At 38.3% G+C, this 27,147-nt stretch overlaps 1 protein-coding gene across 14 annotated transcripts in view; it reads left to right on the top strand.

The window, feature by feature from the left end:
- The window catches only part of Zfp800 (zinc finger protein 800), a 187,486-nt gene that overhangs the window by 134,347 nt on the left and 25,992 nt on the right, over nucleotides 1-27,147 (top strand). For 3 of the 14 annotated variants that reach the window (XM_006505150.4, XM_006505146.4, XM_011241073.3), the window contains 4 exons: nucleotides 2,851-2,969; nucleotides 7,161-7,256; nucleotides 16,403-16,546; nucleotides 19,024-20,710. In XM_006505150.4, coding sequence (XP_006505213.1) covers nucleotides 2,909-2,969; nucleotides 7,161-7,256; nucleotides 16,403-16,546; nucleotides 19,024-20,710 — 1,988 coding nt within the window. In that variant the 5' untranslated portion in view covers nucleotides 2,851-2,908. The other 11 variants (XM_030255526.1, NM_001081678.2, NM_001364595.1 and 8 more) reach the window with 11 other exon arrangements.

Here is a 27,147-nt window from a genome sequence, read left to right as displayed (position 1 = left end):
GCATCTCTCACATTTCAAAAATATATCTTTTTGGTTTAAGCATATTCCACATAGTTAATATTACACATGATAGTTTTGTTGGTTGGATAGGTTAAAGGTCCATGTTGTATGTCTTCTTCAATTGCTCAATTTACTTTTTGAGACAGGGGCTCTCACTGAGCCTGGACCTAATCCGTTTGGTTGTGCCAGCTGGCTGGCAAGCCTCAGGGATTCTTCTCTCTTGGTCTCCCTAGCACTGGAATTGCAGGTGAACGTTCACCTCCAACGTTTTTGTACCATGTGTTCTGGGATCACACTCAGGTTTTCTTGACCAGACTTAACTGACAATGTCATCTTTCCAACCCCCAAATATGATTTCTATTGGCTGCATAATACCACCACATAGAAGTGGCCATTTATAGCATATTGACCTATAATCTGCATTTGCTTCATGTGGGTAGTGATTCTTGACAATGGAACAGAAAATGAGATCATAATATAATATCCTATGTAGCTGCAGAACATTTATTCTATTCTGCTCCAACCGTACAAGACGTATGCAAGTATTCCATTCAACAGTCCTATAGTAACAACTGCATTTGCTTACAAACTTCCTTTGGAATTTTGAAAATTGATTTTGGTGATTTTTCTCTTCACAAACACAGAGCCTAGTGTGGTGTCAGCCTGTAACCCCAGCTTTGAAAAAGAAAGTGCATAGTGGCAGGAGGAGAATCCTGATTTCAGGGTCATCCTGGGCTACTCAGCTAGTTCCAGGCAAGCCTGAGCTACACAGCAAGACCATCTCAAAACAACAAAAAACAAAAAACCCAAAATACAAACACATAGTGCCTTCCTTCCTAAACTTTTCTTTTTTCAGAAGCTCCAAAACTGGAACTTGAAAACTGGAAGTTAGTTAATTGTGGTTTTCATTCATCCTGAGAAGATAAAAAAGGTCAAATGGGAGCTCTCACAAAACCCTGACCAATAGCTGACACCTATTCGAGTGAAGTTAGCAAGGGCAAGAATTCCATCTCAGAGTTGGGAAGAAGGTGGCGGCAGCAGCTACTGGATATGAAAAGCAGCTCAAGGTTTGTAGATTTGACAGAAGATGGCCATCTTCGATCTGATCTTCGGGGATTTTCCAAGCAGGATGCTGGTGCCCAAGAGGGAAAGTGCGTGTTAGCCATGTGACCCAACTTCACTTCCAGGTTTGCACCCTCAGAACGTTGCCAATCGCGTTCTTTCCCAGAGCCCGACTTAGACTCTCCTGTCCCAAGTTCCAGGAGGTACACTTGGACAACAGCTGGCGAGCCAGCACCTGACAGCTCTCCCGATCCAGTCCACTTCGGGCTCCCAGTCCCTCCTTTTCTCCTCCGCTTCCCCAACTCTGCCTGGGTCGGATCCGCCGAAGCGCAGCAGCGCGAGCAACAGTTTGGTGCCCGAGCGAGCGGCGCGTGCCCGGGGAGGGGAAGACGCGCCCGCGGTTCTGGTTCTCACACCTCCGGGCGCACGCAGCCTCCGGCCGTCGCTCCGCAGCCGCCGGCGGGAGGACGCACGGGCGCGCGCCGGCGAGGCCCGCCAGCTACCCGGCCGCCCTCGGCGCCCGCCAACCCCGCAGTCTACCCTCCTCCGCCCGAGGCCGGCCCCGCGCGTCGCCTCCCCACCGGGGCTGCCCGCCCAGCGCATGCGCGCCGCGCTGCCGGGCGTGCCGGCCACACTCCCCCCACCCACTCCGTGAGCTTGTCACTTCCTGCCCTCGCCCCATCTCCGTCCGGGGTCAGTCAGTCGCTCCCTGTCGCAGCCGGAGACTTCTCTGCTTCCCCCTTCCTACCCTCTCTGCACGGCGGTCGCTCGGGCTGTCCGGGGAAGGGGCGGCCACGAGAGAACGGGACTGACTTCCATAAAGTTTCCCGAAGCATCTGCTACCCGCAAGGCCCCAGGTGGGGGACCCGCGCGGCTCCCCGCCCCTCTCCAAAGCCCGGGGGACCGTTGCAGGTGGAGCGGCGCGGCGCTGAGGGGAGCCGGGCTCGGCGCGGCCGTTGCCCTGGCGAGGGGCGCCTCAGTCCTGCCTGCTCCGGTTCCAGCTCCTTCGGCTGCTGCGCCCGGCGGTTCGTCCTGTCAACTGCCTGCGCCCGCGCGCCGCCAGCTCGCCGGCCCGGAGCGCGGAGGGCTGCCGTGAGCCGCCGCCACCGCCACAGCCGCCACCGCAGCCGCGGCCCGAGGACGTGGTGAGCTGTGGCGCTTCCGCGTCGGCGCCGCCGGGGACTCTTTGGGAGCGCGCCGGGGCCGAAGCCCGCTCGGCTTCACGCGCTGCGCCGGGGCTGCGCCAGGTGGGGCCCTCGGCCGCGTCGTGCGCCCGGCTGGTGCCGCGGCCCGCCCGCCCGCTGGCCGGCCGGCCGCTCCGGGAGTTGAGTAAGTTGGGCGCACTTGGCGGCGCGGACCGGACCCGACCTGCGCCGGGGAGACCCCCCGACGCACGTGCGTGGCCGGAGGGCGCGCGAGCCGCTCCTCAGCCGCGCAGGGGCCCCGTCGCGTCCCGCGTCCCGCGCCCGGCTCTCCGCGCGCCCGCCCGCTCGCTCGCTCGCTCGTCCGCCCAGCACGGCGAGGCCGCAGCCGCCTGCGCAGCCCGCCAGGCCTTCGCCGTGCGCTGCGCTGCCCTGCGCGCCGGACGCTGCGTTTCCGGGTAGGGCGGTGAACCTGTGCGGGGACGTGGGGCCGGAGGCCGGGCGAGCGGCGGTTTCTTTTCCGAGCGGAAGGTGCGGGCCCGGGGTGAGGGCAGAGAGCGCATGGTGGGATGGTCTGTGGAAATTGCAGCCACAGCCTCCATAGAAGTTCAGGGATAGTGATGGGTTTGTGCTTCTCTGTCCACAGCCAAGCCGCAATGAAGAGCTTCTCACAGTGAAAGGAAAATAGGTCGCACCCGTTAAAAATGCCTTTGAGGGACAAATACTGTCAAACGGACCACCATCATCACGGATGCTGCGAACCAGGTAAGTCCGTTTTTTTCTCCCCAGTGTCTTTGCTCTCCTTCACCAGAGCTACTCGGCTTTCTGCGTTGTCTCTAAGAAGTCTTTCCTAAGTAACTCGGTTTCTCCTGCGTAAAACTACTCGCGTAATGCCAAAAGCCTGTACAAACTGGAGATCTCCATTGCTTGAGCCCCCAGAGAAAGTGCCACAAGTGTCACCGTCAATCATTTCCACAAGGTCGGGCAGCTCCTTTCCCTTCTTTTTCAAGGCAGCTTCGTTATTGGTTCACTCCATGCTCTGAATGTTTAAAATGGAAGAAGAAGGTAAAGATGAGATAGGTGATTACTACCATTCAGCTTCTTGAAAATTTCTTATTGTTAAAATAACTTTCCCTTGAAGTGTTTTAATCCATAGTATAAAGTTTACCACTCCCACAAACAAACAAACAAACAAAGCCAAAAGTTTAATTTGGGTCAAGAAGGTTGATTGAACCTGTAGGGACAAGTGGACTTTTTGAATTTAAAAAACATCTTAAATGTTTCGGATAGAATTTATTGTATTGTATTGCTTAGAATATATAGAGTATTTAAGGTATTTTATTATGTTGAGCAGATTCTGTTTAATTTATGATATTAAAACTTTTTTGAGTCTCATAAAGAATTTATTAGTGAGTTTTAATTTAACAGGCATTGTAAACTGTTGAGGGCCTTATCTTAAAAGGACTCACAGTGTCAACTACGAATAAAGGTCTTTCTATTCTAATTCAAAGACATGCGTTTATCAGTTTTTACTTTTAAGTTACCAGGGTTGGTAACTTCCCCCGCCTACTTTGGATTGCTTTTAATTGAAATATTTTAATTATGCTCATGTATTTAGATTTTTTTAGCAGAGTATTTGAAGCTACTTTTTTTGAGTAAGAGAAACGTGGTAACAGTAAAGGGGACACACTCCTTTGCGTTACAGGACATTACCACTGGACTTCAGCCTGTGTCTGTTGTGTTTGCTTGGATCAGTTCTAACCTAGTAAAACAGGTACCTCTAGGAGGGGACCTCATTTTCATTCATCTTCTGACCCATCTAACTTAAGCACCCTTTATACCTTACCTTTTATATATTTGAAGTGAAGATGTATTTCTTGGTTTTTACTAGTTTGCTTATTCATTTTTTTTTTAACAAATCATTATTGAGCATGTCTTAGATACTAGGTCTTGCCCAAGGCACTAGCAATATAGATGGTGAAAAAGAGTTTTCCTCATATGTGTATGTGTATGTATATATAGTTTTTGAGTGGGAAGAGATAGATTTAAACAAATAATGTAATTTGTGAACATGATTTACGGTACATGTTGGTAATTAAGTATTTAAGAGAAAGGTGCTTTCTGGATTTTAATTTTTAAATGTGGATTAAATTTTTTTATTCCCCATTAACAAGAAATCTTTAAGTATCATTAATTAAAAATTAAAAGTTGCTGCTTATTAAAATGTGCTTTTTTTTTTTTTTTAAAAGAATGAAATGCTTTGGAATGTTGATTTCAATGGAAAGCTGGGCTCTTGATGACTTTTAGGTTAGGCGGCTGTCATCACTGCAGGAAAGGTGTGTGCTGAGTTGAGGGCATTTCCAGGTCTGGAGGAAGTGTGGTATGATAGTCATGAAGCTGTCCTCAGATGCACGCAGGAGGATGCTGTGCTTGAGAAACTATCTAATGGGCTTTCATGAGAGGTATCCATCATTTGGATTATAGACAGAGGGTGAGGCCTGAGATGAGACCATTCTGTCTCCATGGAATTGGTCAATTTATACTGAGGGGTGTTATTAGAAGTCTTATCAGTATGTGCATAGTCTTAATTTAACAGATTGTTTAAAATAGAAGTTTTCAGAAATTCAAAAACCAAGGATGTGATGTAACCATCATGCAGAGCCATCATTTATCATTCCATGGAAATCTGTTTTCCATTATTTTCTCCTTTCCCCAACATTTCCCTGGTCTGCTCTCTAACTTCTCCTCCAACTTCTCTTTTTTAGTAAGCAAATCCTAGACATCATGGTTAGAAAGATCTTTAAGGAACTTGTTTTAAGGCAGGAGAGACTTTTGCAAAAATAGATAAGTGCTCCTGGAAGAGAGTAGGTTGTTCTGAGGGTCTGAGTGTTTCTAGTTGGGGAGATAATTGTTTAAAACGTTTTGTAACCTGGGTGGATCTGGGCTGTGTGAGAGGACAGTTTAGCAAGTTACAGATATGTGTGTATGTATATATAAGTGTGTGTGTATACAAGCACATTTCAAATGAAAAAGTGTATTTTAATAATGGGAGCTACATAGATAGTGCCCATGTAAAGCTGACTCGGTAAGTATGTTTTCTAGTGGGAGGTTCTGAGGCTGGTAGGTAAGAGGCTGGGTACTGTCATGTGCGTGTTGAAGTTGCTATATTAGAGAAAGGTTTTGGAGTATATTCCTGAAGGAGGAGCTCCTGGACAAGAAGTCTGCTTCTCCCCATAGCTCTCTCTCATTGTTGATTTTCTTCTTTTTATTCTCTATTTCTTGCCCCCTGTAAAGCCGGTCCCTTAGTTCTTTACAGTTAGTAGATTTTTCCAGTCTTCATAGCTAATTATATGTTATAGTTATCAATTGCTATCATTTTTAGCTACTGAAAAGAGATCTTCCTGATTCACCATGAACAGACTGCTAATAAACCTCTGCTGTTGTTTCTCCTACAGGTTAAATTTGACTTACAGTTTGTACAAGATTGTTTTTGGTGTCAGGAAAGCAGTTGTTTGCTCCTGATAACACTGATACTGCCGGGTGCTAACTGAGCACTTGCTGTATCCCAGGGGCTTTGATTGGTTTTTATCATATCCTATTCAATAATCACACAGCTTTTGTGTTTGTTTTTTGGAAACTTTGTTAGCTCCATGATAAGAGAAGAGGAAGAGATCTGAGCATTTAATTGTCTCACTTATACCTTAGTGAACAGCCACACAGTTGACGTGCAGGGAATGTCCATGTGGACTCTTACATTCTTTATTACTGCAGTTTTTGTCAATTCTCAAACTGAGTTAATTGTCTGTATTCTACTTACGTGCCTAGAGTGTTTCTTAAGCTTTTGTTTGATGAAATAAGGTGCTGAGATATGGTTCCTCCTATTTGTGTGCAGCGAGCACTTGGTAGGAAGGAGAGTCTAAGGCTGCATCTGTATGCACAGCATAAAAACAGCCTGGCTGTTCTGTCCAAATGGAATTGCTATCCAGGTCTAAGGTGCAGAGCAGTAGTAGCACCTCCAATTGAAGGAAACTTGCTCTCCCAAACCCCATACCAAGAGAATGGACCCTGGCTTATGAGGCCATTAATTAGGTGGGACATTATATTCTTTAAAAAAGGATTAAATGGTTAGTTTTTCTTTACTACAACTTGCTGTTTGAGAGAGATACATAGAAACACAGTTGTCCTTTTCAGCTACCTTGTGTCACATGATCTAATTACTTTTCTACTTATCAGAGGATTCTGCAAAGGGGAGGTGATAATGACTAATGGATATGAAAGTGAAAATTTTTGTTTTTAAAAATTGATAACCTACTCTGACAGAATCTTTCAATTCTGTTAGTATCCTGCCAAGATAATTTTCTCTTATCATCTATACACATAGCCATATCAACTAAATTTATATATATCTGTATAATGTGTATTAATGTAAATAGGTCATTGTCTATACCCTGTTTGGTCCCTATAAAGAGACTCTGAAATTTGAAATTTTTCTCACTTGAGTACAGTACTAGAGCATACTTCAGTGAAAGTTTTGTATGCCTTGAATACTTGTCTGTTTTCTTTCTTCAGAAGCTGGGTTTGGGTTATTCTCATGATTGGCCAGGGTGCTTGATCAGATTATTTTTAAAGCTTTTGGAAGGGTTTCCTGAGTATAGCTAAGAGTTTTTGTTAAATGTAGTTCTCACTTAAGAGAAACAAAAGAGGCTAGCAATACATAATGAATGATGCCAAAGCAGTAAGTATTTGCTGTTAGACCTACTAACGAGCCTTGATTGAGTCTTTAATATGGGGAATGATTGAGGGTTTCCCTCCATTGCTTCATTTGCCTTATAAAGATAAGTTTTACATATATGAATATATATGGGGTATTCTCATTATTAACACAATCCAAGAGTCAGTGATGTCAATAACCATGTTTTTGTGTGTGGGTCGGGTGTGTGTTTGTCTTCCATGTAGTTTATATCCTGGAGCCTGGAGATCCTCCCTTGTTACAGCAACCAGTGCAGACATCCAAATCTGGTATTCAGCAAATAATTGAGTGCTTTCGATCAGGTATGGACATTTTCACTGTATTTTTCAGATGCGACAGTAATTAAAAACTTTCTAGAAGGCCTGTATATTGGTTTTCTTTATAGAATACTTTGAGTTGTCATATTTTTAAGACAAATGAATAAACATTGACTTGATCTAGAAATTCTTTTTCAATACTACCTACTAAATATTAATTTAAATTTTTTTGTAGTTTAGAGAAATCTGGTATATTTTAAGATAAAATGCTGTTACTTCTTCACATTAGTTATTCTAGTTCTTAGTAAACTTTCCTGTCAGTTATATTAAAATATGTGAGCTCTCACTCTCGTTCGTTTCTTTATCCTTTCTGTTTTGGAGACTTGTCTCCTACCAAACTTTGGAGTTTTCAGTATCTCCAGTAGAGTACAGGGTAAAAAAAAGACATGTCTAACGCTGAGATCTTCAGATATCTTGATTAAGCTTCTGTTGCTTTTTTAAAAATTCATTTTATTTTATTTTACATGTCTGAATGTTTTGACTGCCTGTTTGTATACCACATGCATGTCTGGTGCTCAGAGAAGCTGGAAGAGGGCATTGGATATCTTGGGGTGCAGTTATAACCAGTTATGGCCCTCCATGTTGGTGCTTTAGAATTGAACTTGGGTCCTCTGGAAGAGCAACCAGGCTCTTAACCTCTGAGCCACCTGTCCAAACCCAACCTTCTATTTCTTGTAGATTATTATAGGAATTGGCTCTATATTATATTTGTGCAGTTACAGTTCAGTCCTTTGAAATAGTGTTACTCATTACATATAAGCAATGAGAAGTTAGGGCTCCTATGTTAATAGTAAGATCATAGATTGCTATGACCCTTACAGCTCCCTTTTCCTTTTTTTAGTAGATTTATGTCGTGACATTACTGTTCAGTCATGAAGCCAATGAAAGGGCGCCTGATTATTGGATAGTAGGGTCTTGTCATTATTTTAAAGCTGCTATCTTCATGAAACATTTCTGTGTTCTAAAGGAAAGCATGATTATATAAAACTGTGGATAAAGTTTTTTGAAGCATTTGTTTTAAAATTTTACAGAGGAGGGACTGGAGAGTTGGTTCAGTGGTTAAGAATGCCTATTAACCTTGCAGAAGACCCAAGGTTTGTTCTCTGTATCTACATCACCGCTTATAGTTGCCTTAACTCCAGTTCCAAGGGATCCAACACCCTTTCTCATGTCCTCGGTGATTGCATGCATGCGATGTGTGTGTGTGTATATGCATGTATGTATGTATGTATACATGCATATATATATATGTATATATATATGCACACACAGTCACACATATAAAATACATGAATAAATTGTTTTTTAAAGAAAAATGTAGAGGGGGAACTAGAAATTTGCTTTATAGTTCAAGGAAATAGGCTATCCTCAGAGAATTTGTTTCTCTGACCTCCAAGAACCATTTTGTAGCCTTAGACATGCCTTTTATGTCTGTTGTCTTTACTACAAAAGCTGTTTCGGTGCCTGTCATATGCCTATCTTTATGCTAGGTGTCTACCTAACTTTGAATACTTGTTTTTACTTTTGATACTCAACTTTGATTAACAGAATAATCTGCAAGCTAAAGTCTCCTATGATGAATAGATCACTTTCACTTGTTAGGGGCAGTTTATATTTCTTGCATAAGAAAATAGTAGTTTATTTCTGTTTTAGCAATTTTAAAACACATTTTTTTTTTCATTCTTTGGAATGAAAATGAGAAACAGTTTTTTTTTTTAAGAATTCATAATTTAGAGTTAAGGTTATTTTATACTGCCTTAGTTTTGTTTTGTTTTTTTGTTTTTTTTTTAGAATCGATTACTTCATAAATGATTTATCTTATAAGGTGCTTTTTAGAATGTTATGTATACAAAGTTTGTGTGTTTTTTAAATTTTGAAAGGTGTTCTCTTGCTATAAAGAGACACCACAACAACTCTTACAAAAGAAAGATTTTATTGGGGTTGCTTCCAGTTTCAGAGGCTTAGTCCATTATGATGGCAGGGAGCACTATGGTATGCATAACACTGGGACAGTTGTTAAGAGCTACATCCTGGTCCACAGGCAGAAAGTGAGAGGGGTTGGGAGGGGATTGATGGATGGTCAGACAAAGAGACAAAAGTGAGACACACAGACAACTGGGCCTGGGTTGTGATTTTGAAACTGCAGAGCCCTACCTCCAGTTACAAATTTTCTCCAACAAGGCCGAACCTCCTCCAACAAGGTTATACCTCCTAATCTTTTTAATCCTTCCCAATAGTGCCACTCCATGGTGACTAAGTGTCCAAGTATGTGAGCCTATAGGGCCATTCTCATTCAACCTCTACAGAAGAAAAATATTTAATGATGAGTCCTCTTATGCGCTTAGTCATTGATTATCTGGGCTTGGCAGTTCTTATGTAAACTAAAGAATGAGGCAGTGGGATAGGTAATCTGAATTGGGGTCATTCTACAGCTGTTCGTTTATCTTTTGAAATGTGGTTGTTTTAGTTAGGGATTTTAGTATTGTGATAAAACAGTATAATCAAAAGTGACTTGGTCAGGAAAGAGTTTATTTCATCTCATATCTTCATATTATATCCATCATTGAAGGAAGTCAGGGCAGGAACCTGGAGGCAGGAGCTGATGCAAAGAACATGGAGGGTGCTGCTTACTGGCTTGCTTCCCAGGGCTCACTCGCATGCCCATCCACAATAGGCTGGGCCCTTTCACATCAATCATCAATCAAAACATTGCTCACAGAGATGTCTACAGACCATTCTAGTAGGGGCAGTTTCTCAGTTGAAGTTCTCTTTCTCTCAAATGACTAACTTGTGTCAAATTGATATAAAACTAGCCAGAAGTATTCTTTTAAAAATTCTCCCCAGCACATTACTGGAAGTACTATAATTTAAATTAAAGGTGATGTAGAAATGTGCAGAGTTTGGATTAAAAGAGAATCACTTCATCATTGTGTCCTATAAATAATCAGAAACTTTAGTTTCTTTAAGACAGTAATTTCCCACATTTCTAGCAAATCTAAAATCTACTGAAGTAGCTCTTGGTCGTACAAAGGTATTTCAGGCTAAGATAAACTTTAGGAGAATGGGTCACATGACTTCGGGGTTTAATGCTCATTCTAACCTGGGACTCGGGTCCTCCCTGACCCAGTCTTCTATAAGCACACCCTCAGTGATTCATCTCTTTCCAACCTCTTTCCACTGTAACTAGGTCACACACTTTGCATTGAAAAACCTATCCTGGTAGCACTGTGTATCTGATAGATACTTGGCAGTACCACTGTGAGTCCATGAGTCTGCTTAGCAAGAGCCAGAGGGGAAGTCAGGTTGGATAGTAGTGCTTGCTGTAGGATCTGCTTTCATCTTCAAGCACAGATAGTTGTCTTCAACTGCTATGTCATCTTTGAGATCTGACTTTCTTCCTCCTACACTGGGCTGTCTGTGAGCTGGTACTAATTCCTACCCAAGCTGGCTACTCTGTCTGGGGAAGGAGTTGACTCATTTCACCAGCTCATATGTGCTACACTGACTGCTTGATGGTTTTAACCCATTCTTATTGTCTTAGATTTCAGTGTTTGTGTCAGGTTTGCACTACTTTCTTGGCTTAAATTAAAATTTCTTTCTTACCTCTGCTATCTACTTCTAACTGTTTGATGTGTAAAACAGTTTAAGTAAGAATTTTTGGTGGGAGGAGGAAATGATATTATGGATACATTTTATGGAGCACTACCCATTTTACACAGTGACTACTGCTGCATAGTTGTATCCTTTTTATGGGGATCTGTTATCCATGCATAAACATAGCCTTGGTTTCCTCCAGTAGAAATGGTAGCAGACGGACATTCTTCTGCACCTTTACTTTGTGGATAAATTTGGTTGTTCTGATTTGGCTGTAGATTTTTCTATTCTGAACCATGATGGTTGGATGACTTGAAACCTGCTGTTTGCTACAAATACAAGCTTCTGGTACTACTTCCATCATGCCCTTTGCTGTCCTGGAGTCTTTCATGCCTGAGCAAATACGTCTAGGATTAATACCTGTGATGTGATATCTTTGGACTTCCCTCCTTTCTCTTAACATGCTCAGTTCAGTGTTTGTGTCAGGTTTGCACTACTTTCTTGGCTTAAATTAAAATTTCTTTCTTACCTCTGCTATCTACTTTCTTTCTCTTCCTTTCTCTCTGACTTCCTTCAGAACAGAATTTTGAAGAAAAAAAACCCACAATATCTTTTAGGTAGTTATATTGATTTAGTTGAGATTAATCTGTGTTAGTCTCTAAGTTACCTTACAGAGGCAAAGAAATTGTAGAATGTACTAAAAGTTAGAAACAGGAAAATGAGGGAAGGTGCGCCACCACTGCCCAGCCAATTTTTTTGATTGTTATATAGCAATTATAGGAGATTTAAAATGGTACTAGATATATTTTGGGTTAATTTATTATTTTTAGCATTCATCTTCCAAGCATGTCTTGTAGGATTTTGTTCTTGAGAGCAGGTAGTTACACAGGTTTGAAGTTTTCAGTGTTACAGAGCCATCTCCTTTACGTACATGTTTCCAGGGAATTGAATAGTATTGTATGTGACATTTAATAGGCGCTACATTAAGTGTTTGTTTGGGGAAAGTGAAAGATTCATCAAGTAGGCACAGTCTTAAAGTAATTTATCCTATTTAAAAGTCATTATTGTATGTATCAGTGTTACCCTTGGGTGGAGGGTTTTTTTGTTATTATTGATGTTAAGGTCCTGATTGATGATCTATTAAGTAGCAAGTTCTAAGGTAATTTAAGAAGCTAAACAAAAAAAAGAGAGTGATTGCTTTTTAAAAAACTAATTTGGATGAAATCAGCATGATTCTTTCTTGGGATTCCCGGTGTGCATGAACCTTATGCTGTTGTCTAGATTACCATGCCTGTGTCTCAGGAGAAGAGGAGTTTTAGTACGACAGAGGCTGTGTCTGTTTGTGACAAAGCAGTCAGAAAAGTGGTAGCTATTTTTTTGAATAAATCCATTCTATTATGATGGAAAAAATATAGCATCTTAAATGGTGGCTGAAACCTTTTAATATCTGTTTGTGCAATAAGACACATCTTAGTTTTCTCATTTGTAAGTCTGTAGCATTAGAAAATCATATACAGAGAGTAGTTAATAAAGTCATCCAGGCATTGTCCTGAAGATAGGAACACCGTGGTGAGCATTGTCTCTTAGATATCATAGCAGAGTTGGTACACAGAACACTGACTAAATGCAGGAGAGTGAGACAGCTGGGGAGATGAGAAGGGACGTTGAGAATGCAGATGATAGGTTATTCATAGGCAGCTCAGAGAAGGCTTCCTAGTGGAAGTGACATCCGACCTGGCATCTGAAGGTATTAGGAGTCAGAACAGGGAAGGAGGTGTTATAGTACGAGTCACACGGAGGACAGAGAGCAAGAAAACGTTTGCTGAATCTGACCTGAAAGAAATTGGTATACCTGAGTCAACAGTAACTGGCATGTGTGTGCGTGCGTGCGCATGCGTGTGCGTGCGCATGTGCGTGTGTGTTTGCATTTTGAGGAAAGTGTTTATAACTGGTAGGATAGAGAAGGTACTTTTTATGCTTATTAAGAATAAGTAATATGCTCGCTACTAAATAGAACAAACTAGGAATAATTAAGAAATTGATGTTTTTCTTTTTTTTAAGATCAAGAAATCCTAGTGGACAAAGTGACCTAATTTAAGGAAATAAATACTTTTACTTTTATATTTTATTGTTTATTAATTATAACCTCATGTTTATGTAAGATTGATAATGCTTTGCATATGCTGCTATTTGCTTATTTAAACTTAAAAGTTAAATTTAAAAGTTAATTTTAAACTATTTTTAATTACATTTGTGTATGTGTGTGTAAATTTAGTAGAGTGAACATGTACTCTGTAGGTACCTGCAGAGGCCAGAGATGCTGGATCCTTCTGGACCTGAAGTTGAAGGCAGTTATGAGCTTCCAGAGGAGGGCAGAAAACCAAGCTTGCATCCTCTGCAAGACCAGAACATCCTCTTACCCACATAGCCATCTTTCTCACCCCTTTAGCTGCAGTTTTTAGTTAGATTTATTTTTCTTCAGTCGTTTTTCCTTCAGTGTCAACTATTTTTAAGAAAGATTTATTTTTATGTTATGTGTACAAGTCTTTTGCTTGCATGTGCATTTGTACTCTGTATGCATACTGGGTATCTGCTGAGGCCAAAGAGGTTGTTGGATGCCCTGGAACTGGATTTATGGATGGTTGTGAGTCTGTCTTTATACGGGTAGTGGGAACCGAATCCAGGTCTTCTGCAAGTGCAGTAAGTGATTTTAACTGCAGAGCCAAAGATATAGCCCAGGCTGGCCTCACTCGTGATCTCTTGCATCTGTCTCTTTGCTATATCCTGCAGGTATATTTGCCACAATAGGCTCTGTTCTCATTTTCTAGAGACATGATTCTATTTTGAGTCTAGTGGTTCTTTTAATTTAGAACCAGTACATAAAAATTTACTTTTATCCCCTCCCTATATTCAGCTACATTTAATGAAACTAAATGTTTATCTGTAACAGAGGCTTAGCTGAAGTATTTCAGTCCTTGGTTTACCTCACATAGCTTGGTAATCACTTTGGGGCTAGATAGGAACCAAATATATTAGCTATCATCAACTCCTTTGTAATATGAAATTAGTTTTGTTTTGTTCTATGATACAAGATGAATAAGCTAAAAAAACAAAACAAACCAAAAACCCACAGATATTATATGTAACTAACCAGGTGGTGGTGCCTTTAATCCCAGCAGAGGCAGGCAGACCTCTGATTTTGAGGCCATTCTAGTCTACAGAGCTACTTCCAGGATAGCCAGGACTACACAGAGAAACTTTGTCTTGAAAAACAAAACAAAACAACAACAAAAACAGAAAAAAAAATACAGCTAGACAAGATCAGATTAACAAATCTTCTCTGTAGTGACAATTCTGGGAATTTGGTTTCTTTACACAGAAACACAGAAATATTATAAGAATCTGGTTTAATCCAGGTGTGGGGATACAGGGCTGCTTCGAAGCAGCTTTCTATGATTTGCCATGTGCACTAGCAGCGGCATGGTTTTGCCAGCGCTGGTAGTTTCTGTGATTGTGAGGTGTTTGGAAATCTGAGGACTTTTCAGAGGACAGAAATGCTAGTCCCGAGAGGCTGGTCATTAGAGGGGTTGCTTGTAGTTTGTTAGTAGTTGTGCTCAAAGAAGAAACAAGAAGAAAATAGATTCAAGGATCCCCTCCCCTCCCCTCCCCCCTCTTCTTTTTCCTCCCCTTTCCTCCTTTCTCTCCTATCTAGTGATCTAGTAAAAGGGAGTGAAACTAGGGGTGGAATAGTGGGCTAAAGAGTGGGAAAAAGAACACACAAAATAGAAAAGTCTGGCTACACTTATAAGTTGTATTATCTTTTTACAATAGAATTTTGAGGTCTGGCCTATTTTTAACATAATGATAAAATATACTCTTAAAAGTTAAAGGTAAATTAAATTGCTAAAGATTGGGTTAGAAACATTGAACTTTTATAGACCCTATATTTTTCTTTTTATTCTCCTCTTGGATGGTGCATCTTAACTGTAAGCTCCTCTCTTTCCCCTCCTCCCAGTCCCCCCTCCCCCTTCTCTCTCCCAGATCCACTGCTCCTCTTTCCCTTCAGAGAAGAGCAGGCTTTCAAGTGATACCAACAGAACATAGCATATAACAAGATGTAATAAGACTAGGCTCAAACCCTTATCAAGTAGGAGGGAAAGCGTCCCAAGAGCAGGCAAAAGAGTCAGAGACACCCCCTCCCCATACTGTTAGGAGTACCACAGACACGCCAAGCTGAACAACCATAGCATGTAGACATAAGACCCAGCACAGACCCATACAGGGGTGTGATTACCCTTTAAGTGTCCGTGAACCCCTCTGAGCCCTACTTAATTCATTCTGTGAGTTGTATTTTGGTGTCTTTGACTCCTCTGGCTCCCACAGTACTTCCTCCTCCCTTTCTGCAGGCTTTCTGGAGCTCCACCTAATGTCTGGGTGTGGTAGACCCTACAATTTTAATTACACTATGTTAAGATAGTTTATATTCTTAAGTAGTACCAGAGCTTCATAGACAGGCAAAAATGCTTGTTAAATGACAGAACATTCAGTATTTAAATGATGCTAAGGGTATTATTATTCAGGATACCTTGTCAATGAAAGTAACAATATTAAGTTATTGATATTGATTAGTAAGTTACTATAGCAAAGATCTGTAGGAAGTAAAAACAAAGTTTTGATAATTTTTTGTTGCCAATTATTCTGTGTCTTTTGATCCCACCAACGTGCATAGATTCCCTAGCTCAGTAGCACTTTTCTGTTATTAGAACCGAACACTTGTGGTTATAAATGTGGTAGGCTTGGTCTTGGCTGCTTTGAGGGTTTATAATATAATGGATAAGCTATATTAGACCACAGTAATTATATTGATAAGTAATTGGAATTGGGGCAAGATTTCTCATGGATAAAGACTTGAGATATATAAATTGATAGTGCTATCCGAAGCCTGAGCAAAATTCAAAATTCCCTCAGTAGGGGAAAAGGTTCTTTGCTTTATCACCAAATAGCATAACTCCATGTTGGCCCAGAGCCTGAAGTAATGTAAACTGAATTTTAAAAGGATACTCATATATAATCTTGTGGTAAAAACTGGACCTTTAATGAATTGAGAAATGTGTTAAAAAATAAAAAAAACCCAAACCTTATTTTTCACTTCCATGTTTAGAAAAGAGCTGGCAGAACCAGCAGAAATGGAAAGAAATGATGAGAAACATTTTTTATCTTTTCCAGACCTACCAAATCACAATCCCTAGGGAAGGCTATATATGTCTTTATTTTCAGTGCTCAATCATGTCAAAACCACTGCCTTGGAATTGATTGACTACTGAAGTGGGAGAAGGACATCACAGTTTGGCTCTCTAAATTGCCAAATCGTAGTATTTGCTTGGAATTAATCAGTTAATAAATGTTCTGTGGTAGGAAATAGCATTGGCTTTACCTGTGTTTTGTTTTCAGAGTAAATGTGCTTTTGGATTATCAGGTTAATACCTTTTAAAAAGCGCGGGTCAGAATTAATTTTTATATATTTCTTTTCCCTCCAGGAACCAAACAACTTAAACATATTTTATTAAAAGATGTGGACACTATTTTTGAATGTAAATTATGCCGTAGTCTCTTTAGAGGATTACCAAATTTAATTACCCATAAAAAATTTTACTGCCCACCAAGTCTCCAAATGGATGACAGTAAGTTTTATTCATATGTTCACATATTCAGTTATATATTTTAGAGCTAAGTATTTTTACTGCTTCAATGTATTTTTGCATTAAAGTGGAATTGATATCTAGTTATAGATAATTTAGTGTTGAAGATATGAAACACTTGATATTGTTATATTCAGTTTCTTAGATATACTTTATATCAGCATTTTTCATTTGTTTTTTTTCCTAATCTATGAGTTTAAATCTGTGAGTATATTTATTTGTATTGAAATATTGAGAATTGTTTTTGAATGTCTATATGGGCCATATATAGTTTAGCTAATATTTGAAAGTTAGAATATTAATGCTGTCTTTAAGGGAGCATTTTAATAGTATATTATTTTAATTTAACAACTTGTTGCTAAGTATGATTGATTACATACTCAGACTCTCCTTAAGTAAGTGAGGATGCTTCCAGTAAGTAGCAAAAAATGAGTAGATTACTTGATACTTTGAGAATGGCAGAGAGCATTAAAATATTTATTAACCTTTTAGTGTTTTCTGGATCTTAATATAAAGGTTATATTTGTTCTTAGTGAAATTTATTTAGAGATAACATAGCCAGTACTAGATTGAATCTAGACAGGCAAGATTATTATGTTTTTGTGAATAAAAGCAAGTAGTATGCTAATAGTCTTTGTAGAACCAATTGTTTTTTGAATGTAATGTACTTGCATTTATAAATAATATGTGTAGTGTTATTTTTTCTTCTTTTTAAGAGTTAATGTAAATTCTTTACAACAGTAATACTAGGTAACTTCATTGTTTCTTGTTCAGGAATTTAAACTTTGTGGATTTACAAAATGAGATACTTACTTTAGTAGCCTGATACCATAGATACATTGTGGATCTTTTGCATTTTTCAGCTTAAACTCACCTTTTTTTTTTTTTTGTTTTAAAGTTTTTTGGTAGGGAGATATAATGCAAAAACTGAATAATAAGGCGTTTATTTAATTATTGTTAAATTGTGTTAAAATGTATTATAGGGTATAGATAAATATTTCCTATTTGTAAGAAATTTTAATATAAAGAATTTGGTCATATTTTATGGGAACTTAAGATAATATTCTTTATGGTGCTTTAACCATCCTGGGTTATAGAAACTTCGGGTTGGTTTTGCTGGTCTAAAACTTTGAGACTAAAAGTAATAACATTTTTAGTGTTTAAGATATTCCATGCGCTTATATTTGATCGTATTGAGCTTTTTATTATTGAGCTGTAAATTAAAAGGTAGTCTAGAGAAAATAGTTTAAAAATCTAACAATTTAATTAAAGTAGTTTTTGATTTCTTGATGTTCTTTAGTATATTAAGTTATAGAAGTAATTTCCATAGTGCAATTGATAAATGGAGTTGCCAGATTTTTGTGCATTCTTCTTGGTGGTTCTACATATACTTTCATGAAAGTATTGTCACACTGCATGACGAGGGCTGGGAAGATGGCTCGTCACAAAAGCTTGAGGATCAGAGTCTTTGTTTCTAGACCCACATACATGCAGAGTGGACAGCAGCCTGTCTGGAGCGTCCCGTCAGCCTCAGACTGTGGAGACCCGGGAATCCCTAAAGCAAGCTGACTAGCGAGCAGCCTCAGTGAATAAGGATTGATGTGATGGGGGATGACTGAATAGCAATCTTGGGTTTCCACATACACACACACACACATATACCCACATATGTAAACATATACACACCAAGCACACTCATGAAAAATGAGAAGGAGAGAGTATTAGAAGAATTACAGTGGTTATTAGATTTAGTAGTATAACTAGATTTTAGAATTGTATGTGGAACCATAACTGATGCCAGCCAGCCTTGTTGCTATTTGGTTGCCTATTGAAGGGGTTGCTATTGAATAAATAAGCAAAACCAGACTAATGGATAGTTTTTAACCAATTGTTTTATTAAGATATTATGTTGAGAAAATTGTATAAGGCTGGGTTTTTATACCTCATGGCATTTATGTTGACATGCAAATATCTTATTTCTGTGAGATGTTCAGCTGTCCCAGTGGAAGTAATCTGCATTGTTTATTAAGGCTTACATTAACTTGAATGCTATTATATTGTATTAAAAATCATATGTATAGTAACATCCTTCCTGATATTTTATCCATTCTGGGTTGTAACTTCTTGAGTTGGCTTTGGTATTCTAAAATTTTCAGACTAAAAAACCAAGTGATCGTATTTTTATTGTTTAGAGTGATCCATGTGCTTGTGTATTTTATAATAAGGGAACTTAGAAGCAGAAGTGACATTTTAGATTATACCTTTCTCATTTGGTAAATTAAAGCAAAATTTTAATATAGTTAATAACTAGGTTTATATTCACAAAATGCTGAAAGTAGATAATGCTATAAAAAGATACATATACGACTAAAAGAGGTTTCATTATATATTTTAAAATATTAGAGGGTGAGAACAAGTTAATTCTTTCAGGTTAAAAACAATTTTTATTTTCTTAACAGATCTTCCTGATGTAAATGATAAACAAAGCCAAGCCATAAGTGATCTCCTAGAAGCCATATATCCAAGAGTGGACAAGAGAGAATATATTATTAAGCTAGAACCCATAGAAACCAACCAAAATGCAGTGTTTCAATATATTTCAAGGACTGATAACCCTGCTGAAGTGACCGAGTCAAGCAGTACACCTGAACAAACTGAAGTTCAAATACAGGAGACAAGCTCAGAACAGCTGAAAGCAGTCCCCGACGCAGATACAGAGGTGGAGGAGGCCATAGAGCCTCCTTCTATAGAGACTGTTGTAGATGAAGCTGCAGCTCCCACTGAGGAGCAACCTCAGGAATCACAGGCTGACTTGGAGACGTCTGACAGTTCTGACCTTGGTCACCAGTTGATATGTTGTCTTTGTAGAAAAGAATTCAATTCTAGACGAGGTGTTCGTCGTCACATTCGAAAAGTACACAAAAAAAAGATGGAAGAACTAAAAAAATACATTGAAACACGGAAGACTCCAAACCAGTCTTCAAAAGGACGCAGTAAGAGTGTTCTAGTTTCATTAAGTAGGAGCTGTCCAGTTTGTTGTAAATCATTTGCTACAAAAGCGAATGTAAGGAGGCATTTTGATGAAGTTCACAGAGGACTAAGGAGGGATTCAATTACTCCTGATATAGCGACAAAGCCTGGGCAGCCTTTGTTCCTGGATTCTGCTTCTCCTAAAAAATCTTTTAAGACTCGCAAACAAAAGTCTTCAAAGGCTGAATACAATTTAACTGCATGCAAATGCCTCCTTTGCAAGAGGAAATACAGTTCACAAATAATGCTTAAGAGACATATGCAAATTGTCCACAAGATAACTCTTTCTGGAGCAAACTCTAAAAGAGAGAAAGGCCCTAATAATACTGCCAACAGTTCAGAAGTAAAAGTTGAGCTAGCAGATTCTGTAGAGTCTTCACCCCCTTCCATTACCCATTCTCCACAGAATGAACTCAAGGGAACAAATCATTCAAATGAAAAAAAGAACACACCAGCAACACAGAAAAACAAAGTTAAACAGGACTCTGAAAGCCCTAAATCAGCTAGCCCTTCGGCTGCAGGTGGCCAGCAAAAAACCAGGAAACCAAAACTTTCAGCTGGCTTTGACTTTAAGCAACTTTACTGTAAACTCTGTAAACGCCAGTTTACTTCCAAGCAGAACTTGACTAAACACATTGAGTTGCACACAGATGGAAATAACATTTATGTTAAGTTCTACAAGTGTCCTCTCTGCACTTACGAAACCCGTCGGAAACGTGATGTGATAAGACATATAACTGTGGTTCATAAAAAGTCATCTCGTTACCTTGGGAAAATCACAGCCAGTTTAGAGATCAGAGCTATAAAAAAGCCTATTGATTTTGTTCTAAACAAAGTGGCAAAAAGAGGCCCTTCAAGGGAGGAAGCAAAACATAATGACTCAAAACAGGATGGCACTTCCAATTCTCCAAGTAAAAAGTATGAAGTAGCCGACGTCGGTATTGAAGTGAAAGTCACAAAAAACTTTTCTCTTCACAGATGCAATAAATGTGGAAAGGCATTTGCCAAAAAGACTTACCTTGAACATCATAAGAAAACTCATAAGGCAAATGCTACCAATTCACCTGAAGGAAACAAAACCAAAGGCCGAAGTACAAGATCTAAGGCTCTTGTCTGGTGAGGAACAGTTAGAGTTTTGTTCCCTTTCCCCCTCATCGAACTAAACAAAATCATTTGGCCATAATTTATAGCTGGTTCCATTTTAACATTTTTTTCTTCCATAAATCGTATGGCAGTAGGAACTGTAAGAGGGATGGTTATTGCTTTTATCTCTCAGCAACCTTTATTCCAGTAGTTTGGGAACAAAAGTTGATTTTAGAACTTGCCTTCCACAGGACAATGCAATGTAGCTGTAGGTAGATGACACAGGGTCAGTGCTTTTGTTTTTGTTTTAATGTTGGAAAATATATACATTTATTTTGGTCTATGTTTACATAGAAATCTCATGTTTAACTAACTTGCACAAGTTTAATTTGACTCAGTCTACTAATTTTATTTAGTCTACTAATCCTAATGCATTGTAGGAAAGTTAAATATATTAGAATGAACTTATGAAGGAGATAATTACAGGAAAAACATTTTAAGGCATTGTAATTATTGTAATTTTTTAAAAATGGTTAAGTAAGGTGTAGCATTAGAAAAAAAGTCTCCAGATGGAATTTAGAAAAATTAACATTATTACTTTTAGCACATTACTTCCAGGGGAAGGGGGAAGTTAGTAAACATACGTTTGTTAGTTTGTTTCTTTTCGGGATTATATGTTAGTGAGTTTTTAAATTTTGATCTATAGGGAAGATTTTTTAGGTACATATATTCTTGTTTCCCTTTCTGTTTAATAAACTTATAAGTGGTCATTTCAATGTAGTTAGTATTATTCAGTAGTGGTGTGTGTGTGTGTGTGTGTGAGAGAGAGAGAGAGAGAGAGAGAGAGAGAGAGAGAGAGAGAGAGGGAGAGAGAGGGAGAGAGAGGGAGAGAGAGAGAGAGAGAGAGAGAGGAGAGAGAGATTGATTGATTGTGACCAAAAGGAAAGCAAAACCCCCTTTGGAAGAGAGAACAATTCTACTTTTTAAAAGAAATTTTGGAACAAATTAAATATTATAAAATGTGATGTCAAATAGGGAGTGGACCTTCTATACTTGTTTTTGTAAGTCTTTATCTTTAAAGTTTGCCTGCAGCATCTATGTCCCTTGCACTTAGACATTTAACATCCCTAGTAGTAAATGAGTCTGAGATACAGCCTCTAAAGTGAAGTTCTTAGTTTGACTGCTTAGTAGTAGCATGTTCATGTTAATGTGGTTTGCTTGTCACACTGTTTTTACTTGTGTGGAAAACTTAAGATGAAACCATCCTTTAGAAGTCATTGCTGTTGTGTAATTTGAAGACAAGGTTTTATTGGTAAACTCAAAAGTGTTCATTTATTCCTATTTCTCCTCAGATAACTTCAAGTGATGTACGAAAAGGTTTGGAGTTCATTTTTGTGGAAAGACTTTAAGTTGTTAGAACCACTAAACGTCTTCACATGGTACTATGAGGAAAAAAAAGAACATTTTCATAAAATTTCAACTGTAACTGCTGATACTGACTAAAACAATAACCATCTAACCAGTTTCTAAGGCAATGCCCATTCCAGCACTTTCGAGTCGCTGTAATATCATATATTGTCTCCATAGACCTTGAATATATGGCCTACAATTTCTACAAAAATGTTGGGAATTTCACTTTCCAAATAATTTGTTGATTAAAATGATCAACATCCTGAAGGAAATAATAGTTTTCAATTGATATAAACTTTGTATTTTTAGTGGTTTAAGTTTATTTTGCTTTACATGCAAAATTTTATCTAGATTGTATAGATAAATATGATTTTTTGTAGAGAGTATGTTAGTAGGATCAAAAGACAAATTAGTATCAATACATTATGAATATTTAGTAGCCTACTGAATATTTATAATTATTTGAATCCATTTAAAATTTTTTCTTTAGCACTTAAATGTTTGAAAGTTTTATTCTAAAATATATACTACAAAAAGTTCCAGTTCATTTTATGCATAGATCATTATTACATTTATCATTTGTAAACATTAGACGTTTTTATGAAAATTAAACATTCCCCTATTTTTCTTTAAATTTTATATAAAGCACTTTAATGATAGATGCAATCTTACTTCTCAGTTCCTATTTTTTTAAAGAACACACATTTACTACTGTTTATATGAAGGTAATAAATAGCTTACTGATATTTTATAGATGCAGACAATCCATGTGCAACCACTTCTTATGTTTCTATTTTATTTCTTTAAGTGTTGCTGGAAAAGGAAGATAGGGGTGTCCATCTTAGTTTTTTCTCCCAAGCAAAAATTTTAAATGACCCCTTTAGATAATATTTGAGTCCTACTGTAAAATTGAAAATAATGAATTCTTGTTCATCTTTTGTAATCAAGATTTTAGGAAAAAAAGAAATACATCTATCTTTATGAAATTTTGGACAGGTTTTGTGTATCAATATTTTGTACTTTTAGGGAAATTTTATTTTTTAGTAATTTGTGTCAAATTATTTTAAAAGGTACTGCAGAAAATATACCATGTTTTTATATAGGTTCACAGCTGTACTTAGAATGGACCCTGTCCATCTGTATCCTTTTTGTATAAATTTTTAAATGTTGAAGATCTAGAAAGTCATAATAAAATGCTTCTATAGGTAGAAAATCATTTATCCTTCTCAGTGCTTTGCACTAAAATATACTGTGAAAGGAATTTAGACTGTAATTGTTGCTGGAAATGTTCTATATTGAATGTACATGTTTATGTTGGAAAAATGTACTATATGTGATGAAATAAACCAGACTAAAAGTTATTTCAGCTAAATGTGCTTCAACATAGGTACATTGGTTGAAACTTAAATGTTTTATTATCAAACTTACTCAGTGACTATGAGCAGCTACACTTGAATTATATCCTGATAGTTTTATTTTTAAGAAGTAATGATTTCTCTTTAATTTAAAAACAGATTACTTTTCCACAGATGGAAAATTTGTACTTATAGGTCTAACGTTAATGACTAATAGCCTAATATATTTAGGGACCAAATGTGTAGTAGGTGGCATTTAATTTATAAACCATCTTTATTAGTTGCACATTATTAAACCTGTATTTTTGACATTTTCAAGGTGTTATCTTTTTGTGCATTACTACACACAATACATCCTCTTTGACCTTTTCCAGTCTGTTTTGCTTGTTAATTATTGTAGGAAAGTCAGAAAAATAACTTGATGTTGGAGGAGGGAAGAGAATACCAGAAATCCTTTCCTCCACTTATGAGCTTCTCAGGACTATTCCCAGGACAGTTCCTCTGTAATAATTCCTGTGCTATAGAACAGGACCTTAGAAGAAGAAAGCACAGGTTCCTGTGTCGTCAAAAGATTTCTTCCTCGGCCGTTATAGAAAAGAGATGCTCTATCAGAACTTGCCTGGATTAGAAGCACCTAGGTGGTGGCATTTTGTCATAGTAGACAGAAGAGAGGCTAAATTGGGACCAGTTTGGGTCAAACAAGGGTATTTGAAAGTATTGACTTTTCTTGTTCCTTTCTGACCTGTGTCCCTACTTTTTGGATTTATTGTGCCGAAACCTTTCTGCATGCAGTCTATATGAATGTTCCTGTGACTTTCTCTTACTGTAGTGTAAAGTGAGGTAGTAGTCATCCCAAACTGTTTATTTATATTTAGACCTGTCCTTGATTATAAAAGGTTTATCGACTTTAGGTACTATTTGATCAAGAGTTTTTTTTTTTTTTTTCTCAGCCAGATATGATAGCACATGTCTATAACCCAGCACTTAGGAAGCCGAGGCAGGAGAATTTTAAATGGCCACTGTAGGTAACATTTGATCCCTAATGTAAAACTGAAAGCAGTGCGTTCCTGTCCCTCTTTTGTAGTCAACATTTCAGAAAAAAAGAGATACATCTTTATGAAATTTTAAAATAAAAAATGTCAATAATTTATCTTCCTAAAGATAGCGTCTCTTCCTAAGTGCGGTGTAAGAACAGAAACGGTAGCAGATATAGTTTATACGTGAGCTTGTTTGGATGGGATAATACGCATGGGAAGTGGATGAGGAGGTCTGGCTGAGAGCAGACGAGTGCTCATGAGAATGCACAGGCTGACAGTGGAATACACACACAGGGGGATTTGGTGTTCATCCTTTGCTTTAAGAAGAACCTCTTGGAAAACAAATTATTAAGTTTTAACATAGTTTTGTTTGTATGAAACAGGTTTTCGTTTGCACGGGCTGCTTTACTGTTGAAAAGTGCCTTCACATTTTTAAAAAGTACTATATTGATTTCTAGGCAATAAATTCTTCTACTATGCTTTAAAAGTATGGATGCAGCAGTGGAAACCTGTGTGGTTTGCTATGACTTTATATCATGAAAGCAGAGACTTACCATATAGATACATGACCACACACACACACACACACACACACACACACACACACACACACTGATTCCCTGTTGTAACATCAAAATATCTTCAAATAGCATGATGTAGAAATGTCCCTTTGACTTAGGAATTGGGTTAATAGGCTTCCTGCAGTGGCCTACAAGAATATTTTAGATTCTTATTTTGGAGTTGTAAAAATTACATCTCTAATAGAATTCATAGTCCATTATGAGGATTATGATTTAGCCATAGTTATAGAGTTGATCTGAAGCCAACTCTACATAGGATACATAGTATAATGTTGGCTCTACTCTTAGACAAAAATACTCCTGTGTTTTTCTTTGTACGTCATGGTTTTATGAGCTAAAATATACAGATAGGCAATCTTAGCAGCCCATTGATTGCTTCTCAGGCACTAGGCACATGGTAAAATGCAGAATAAGACCTGCTTTCCTTAAACTTACTAATGAGTAATTTCCCTTTCTAATTCATCCTCCCTTTTTAATTTATGTCTATCATTTTTCCCCTAGGTTCTAGCTCTCACCTTGCCGTTTCTCTTCAGTTCGATTAAAAGAGATCATTAGTCCCAGATAGTTAAAATATTTGGAGCGACAAGAGCATGTGGCCCATTTCCTTTTGTATCTTCATTGTTTTCACACTGGATTTGGGAGGAGGAGTGTTTTCAGGCTTCTTTGACTATGTTTGATAACCATACATTTAGAAGCACAAAGGAGAACTTAAAAACCATACACGCATCTTGTTAGGAAGAAAGCTCAAAGATAAAAGTTTTGATGTTTGTGTTTATTCTGCAATCAGTTGGTTTAATTGTATATTTTTGATGTCAGGGGACTGATTGTGTCTTGAGTTCATATAGTACTCAACACATTTTCCTATATATCTAAGCCCCCAAGGGGTTTGCCTTGTAGCTCATGCTGGCCTCACATTCATAATCCTCCTAACTTAGCCTCCCTAGTGTTGGGAGTGCAGGTGTGTGCTACGGTCTTTGCCCCCCCCCCATTATGTTAATATTGCTGAGTTTTGCTTACTACCTCTAAGAAGAGTTTATGAAAACAAAGATAAGTCCTAGTCATAGCTAATAATATTTATACAGTACTCGTATGCCAGGCATTCTGCTAACACTTTGTATACATAATGCCTGTAAACCCTACTGATAGACTTATGAAGTAAGACCTGTTTCTTCATTATTACTATGGTACAGAAAGAAAACTGAAGCTTGGAGAAGTTCAGTAATGTATTCAAACCAAAGTGTACATCCTTAGTCAACCCAACCTTAATGTTTACAAATTTCATCAAATGCAATGCAGTTCACTACATAGTTACCTTACTGGCAGCATATAATATTTCATCATATGCAGTGCAGTTCACCTCATAGTTATCTTACTGGCAGCATGTAATGAGCTGAAGCTAGACTAACTGTTAAAATTTTGGATTTATTCCTCACGTGAGCTCTGCAAATCCACTCTGGCATTTTCTGCTTTAGTTATTGCACCTATGAAATTGGACCAGTGTATTTTACTTCATGGGTTTTTTTCCCCCTGAGGAGAAGATGAAAACTACATGCAAAACTCAGAGAACATTGTCTAGCATGTTATAAATGTTAGATGTTATCTGTTTAGAGACGATTTAAATGGCACAGGGCAGATGGGAACTTTATTATTATTACTAATTAAATTTAGATGGAAACTTCTGCATGGGAAGAGAACTTTGTTACACACCAGTTCTGTTGCTTTTGTAAGACAACCAACATATTTGATATCAATTCTCCTCTAATCAGATGTTAGTAGCTTATCTTTCCTAGTTATTTTTTTCATTGCTCTTAAAAAGATACACGGGAGTTTATTTTTTCTTTTTCTTTTTTTTTTTTTACATTATCTCTAATACTTTTTATTGACTGTCATCTGGATCTTTTTTTTATTAGATATTTTCTTTATTTACTTTTCAAATGTTCTTCCCTTTCCTATTTTCCTCTCTGAAAATCCCCTATCCCTTCCCCTCCTTGCCCTGCTCCCCAACCCACCCACTCCTGCTTCTTGGCCCTGGCATTCCCCTATACTGGAGCATAGAACCTTCACTAGATCAAGAGCCTCTCCTCCCA

Source organism: Mus musculus, chromosome 6 (assembly GCF_000001635.26).
Source record: "Mus musculus strain C57BL/6J chromosome 6, GRCm38.p6 C57BL/6J".
NCBI lineage: Eukaryota > Metazoa > Chordata > Mammalia > Rodentia > Muridae > Mus > Mus musculus.
The sequence above is the reverse complement of the archived record's forward strand: the minus strand, read 5'-3'. Positions and strand labels throughout refer to the sequence as shown.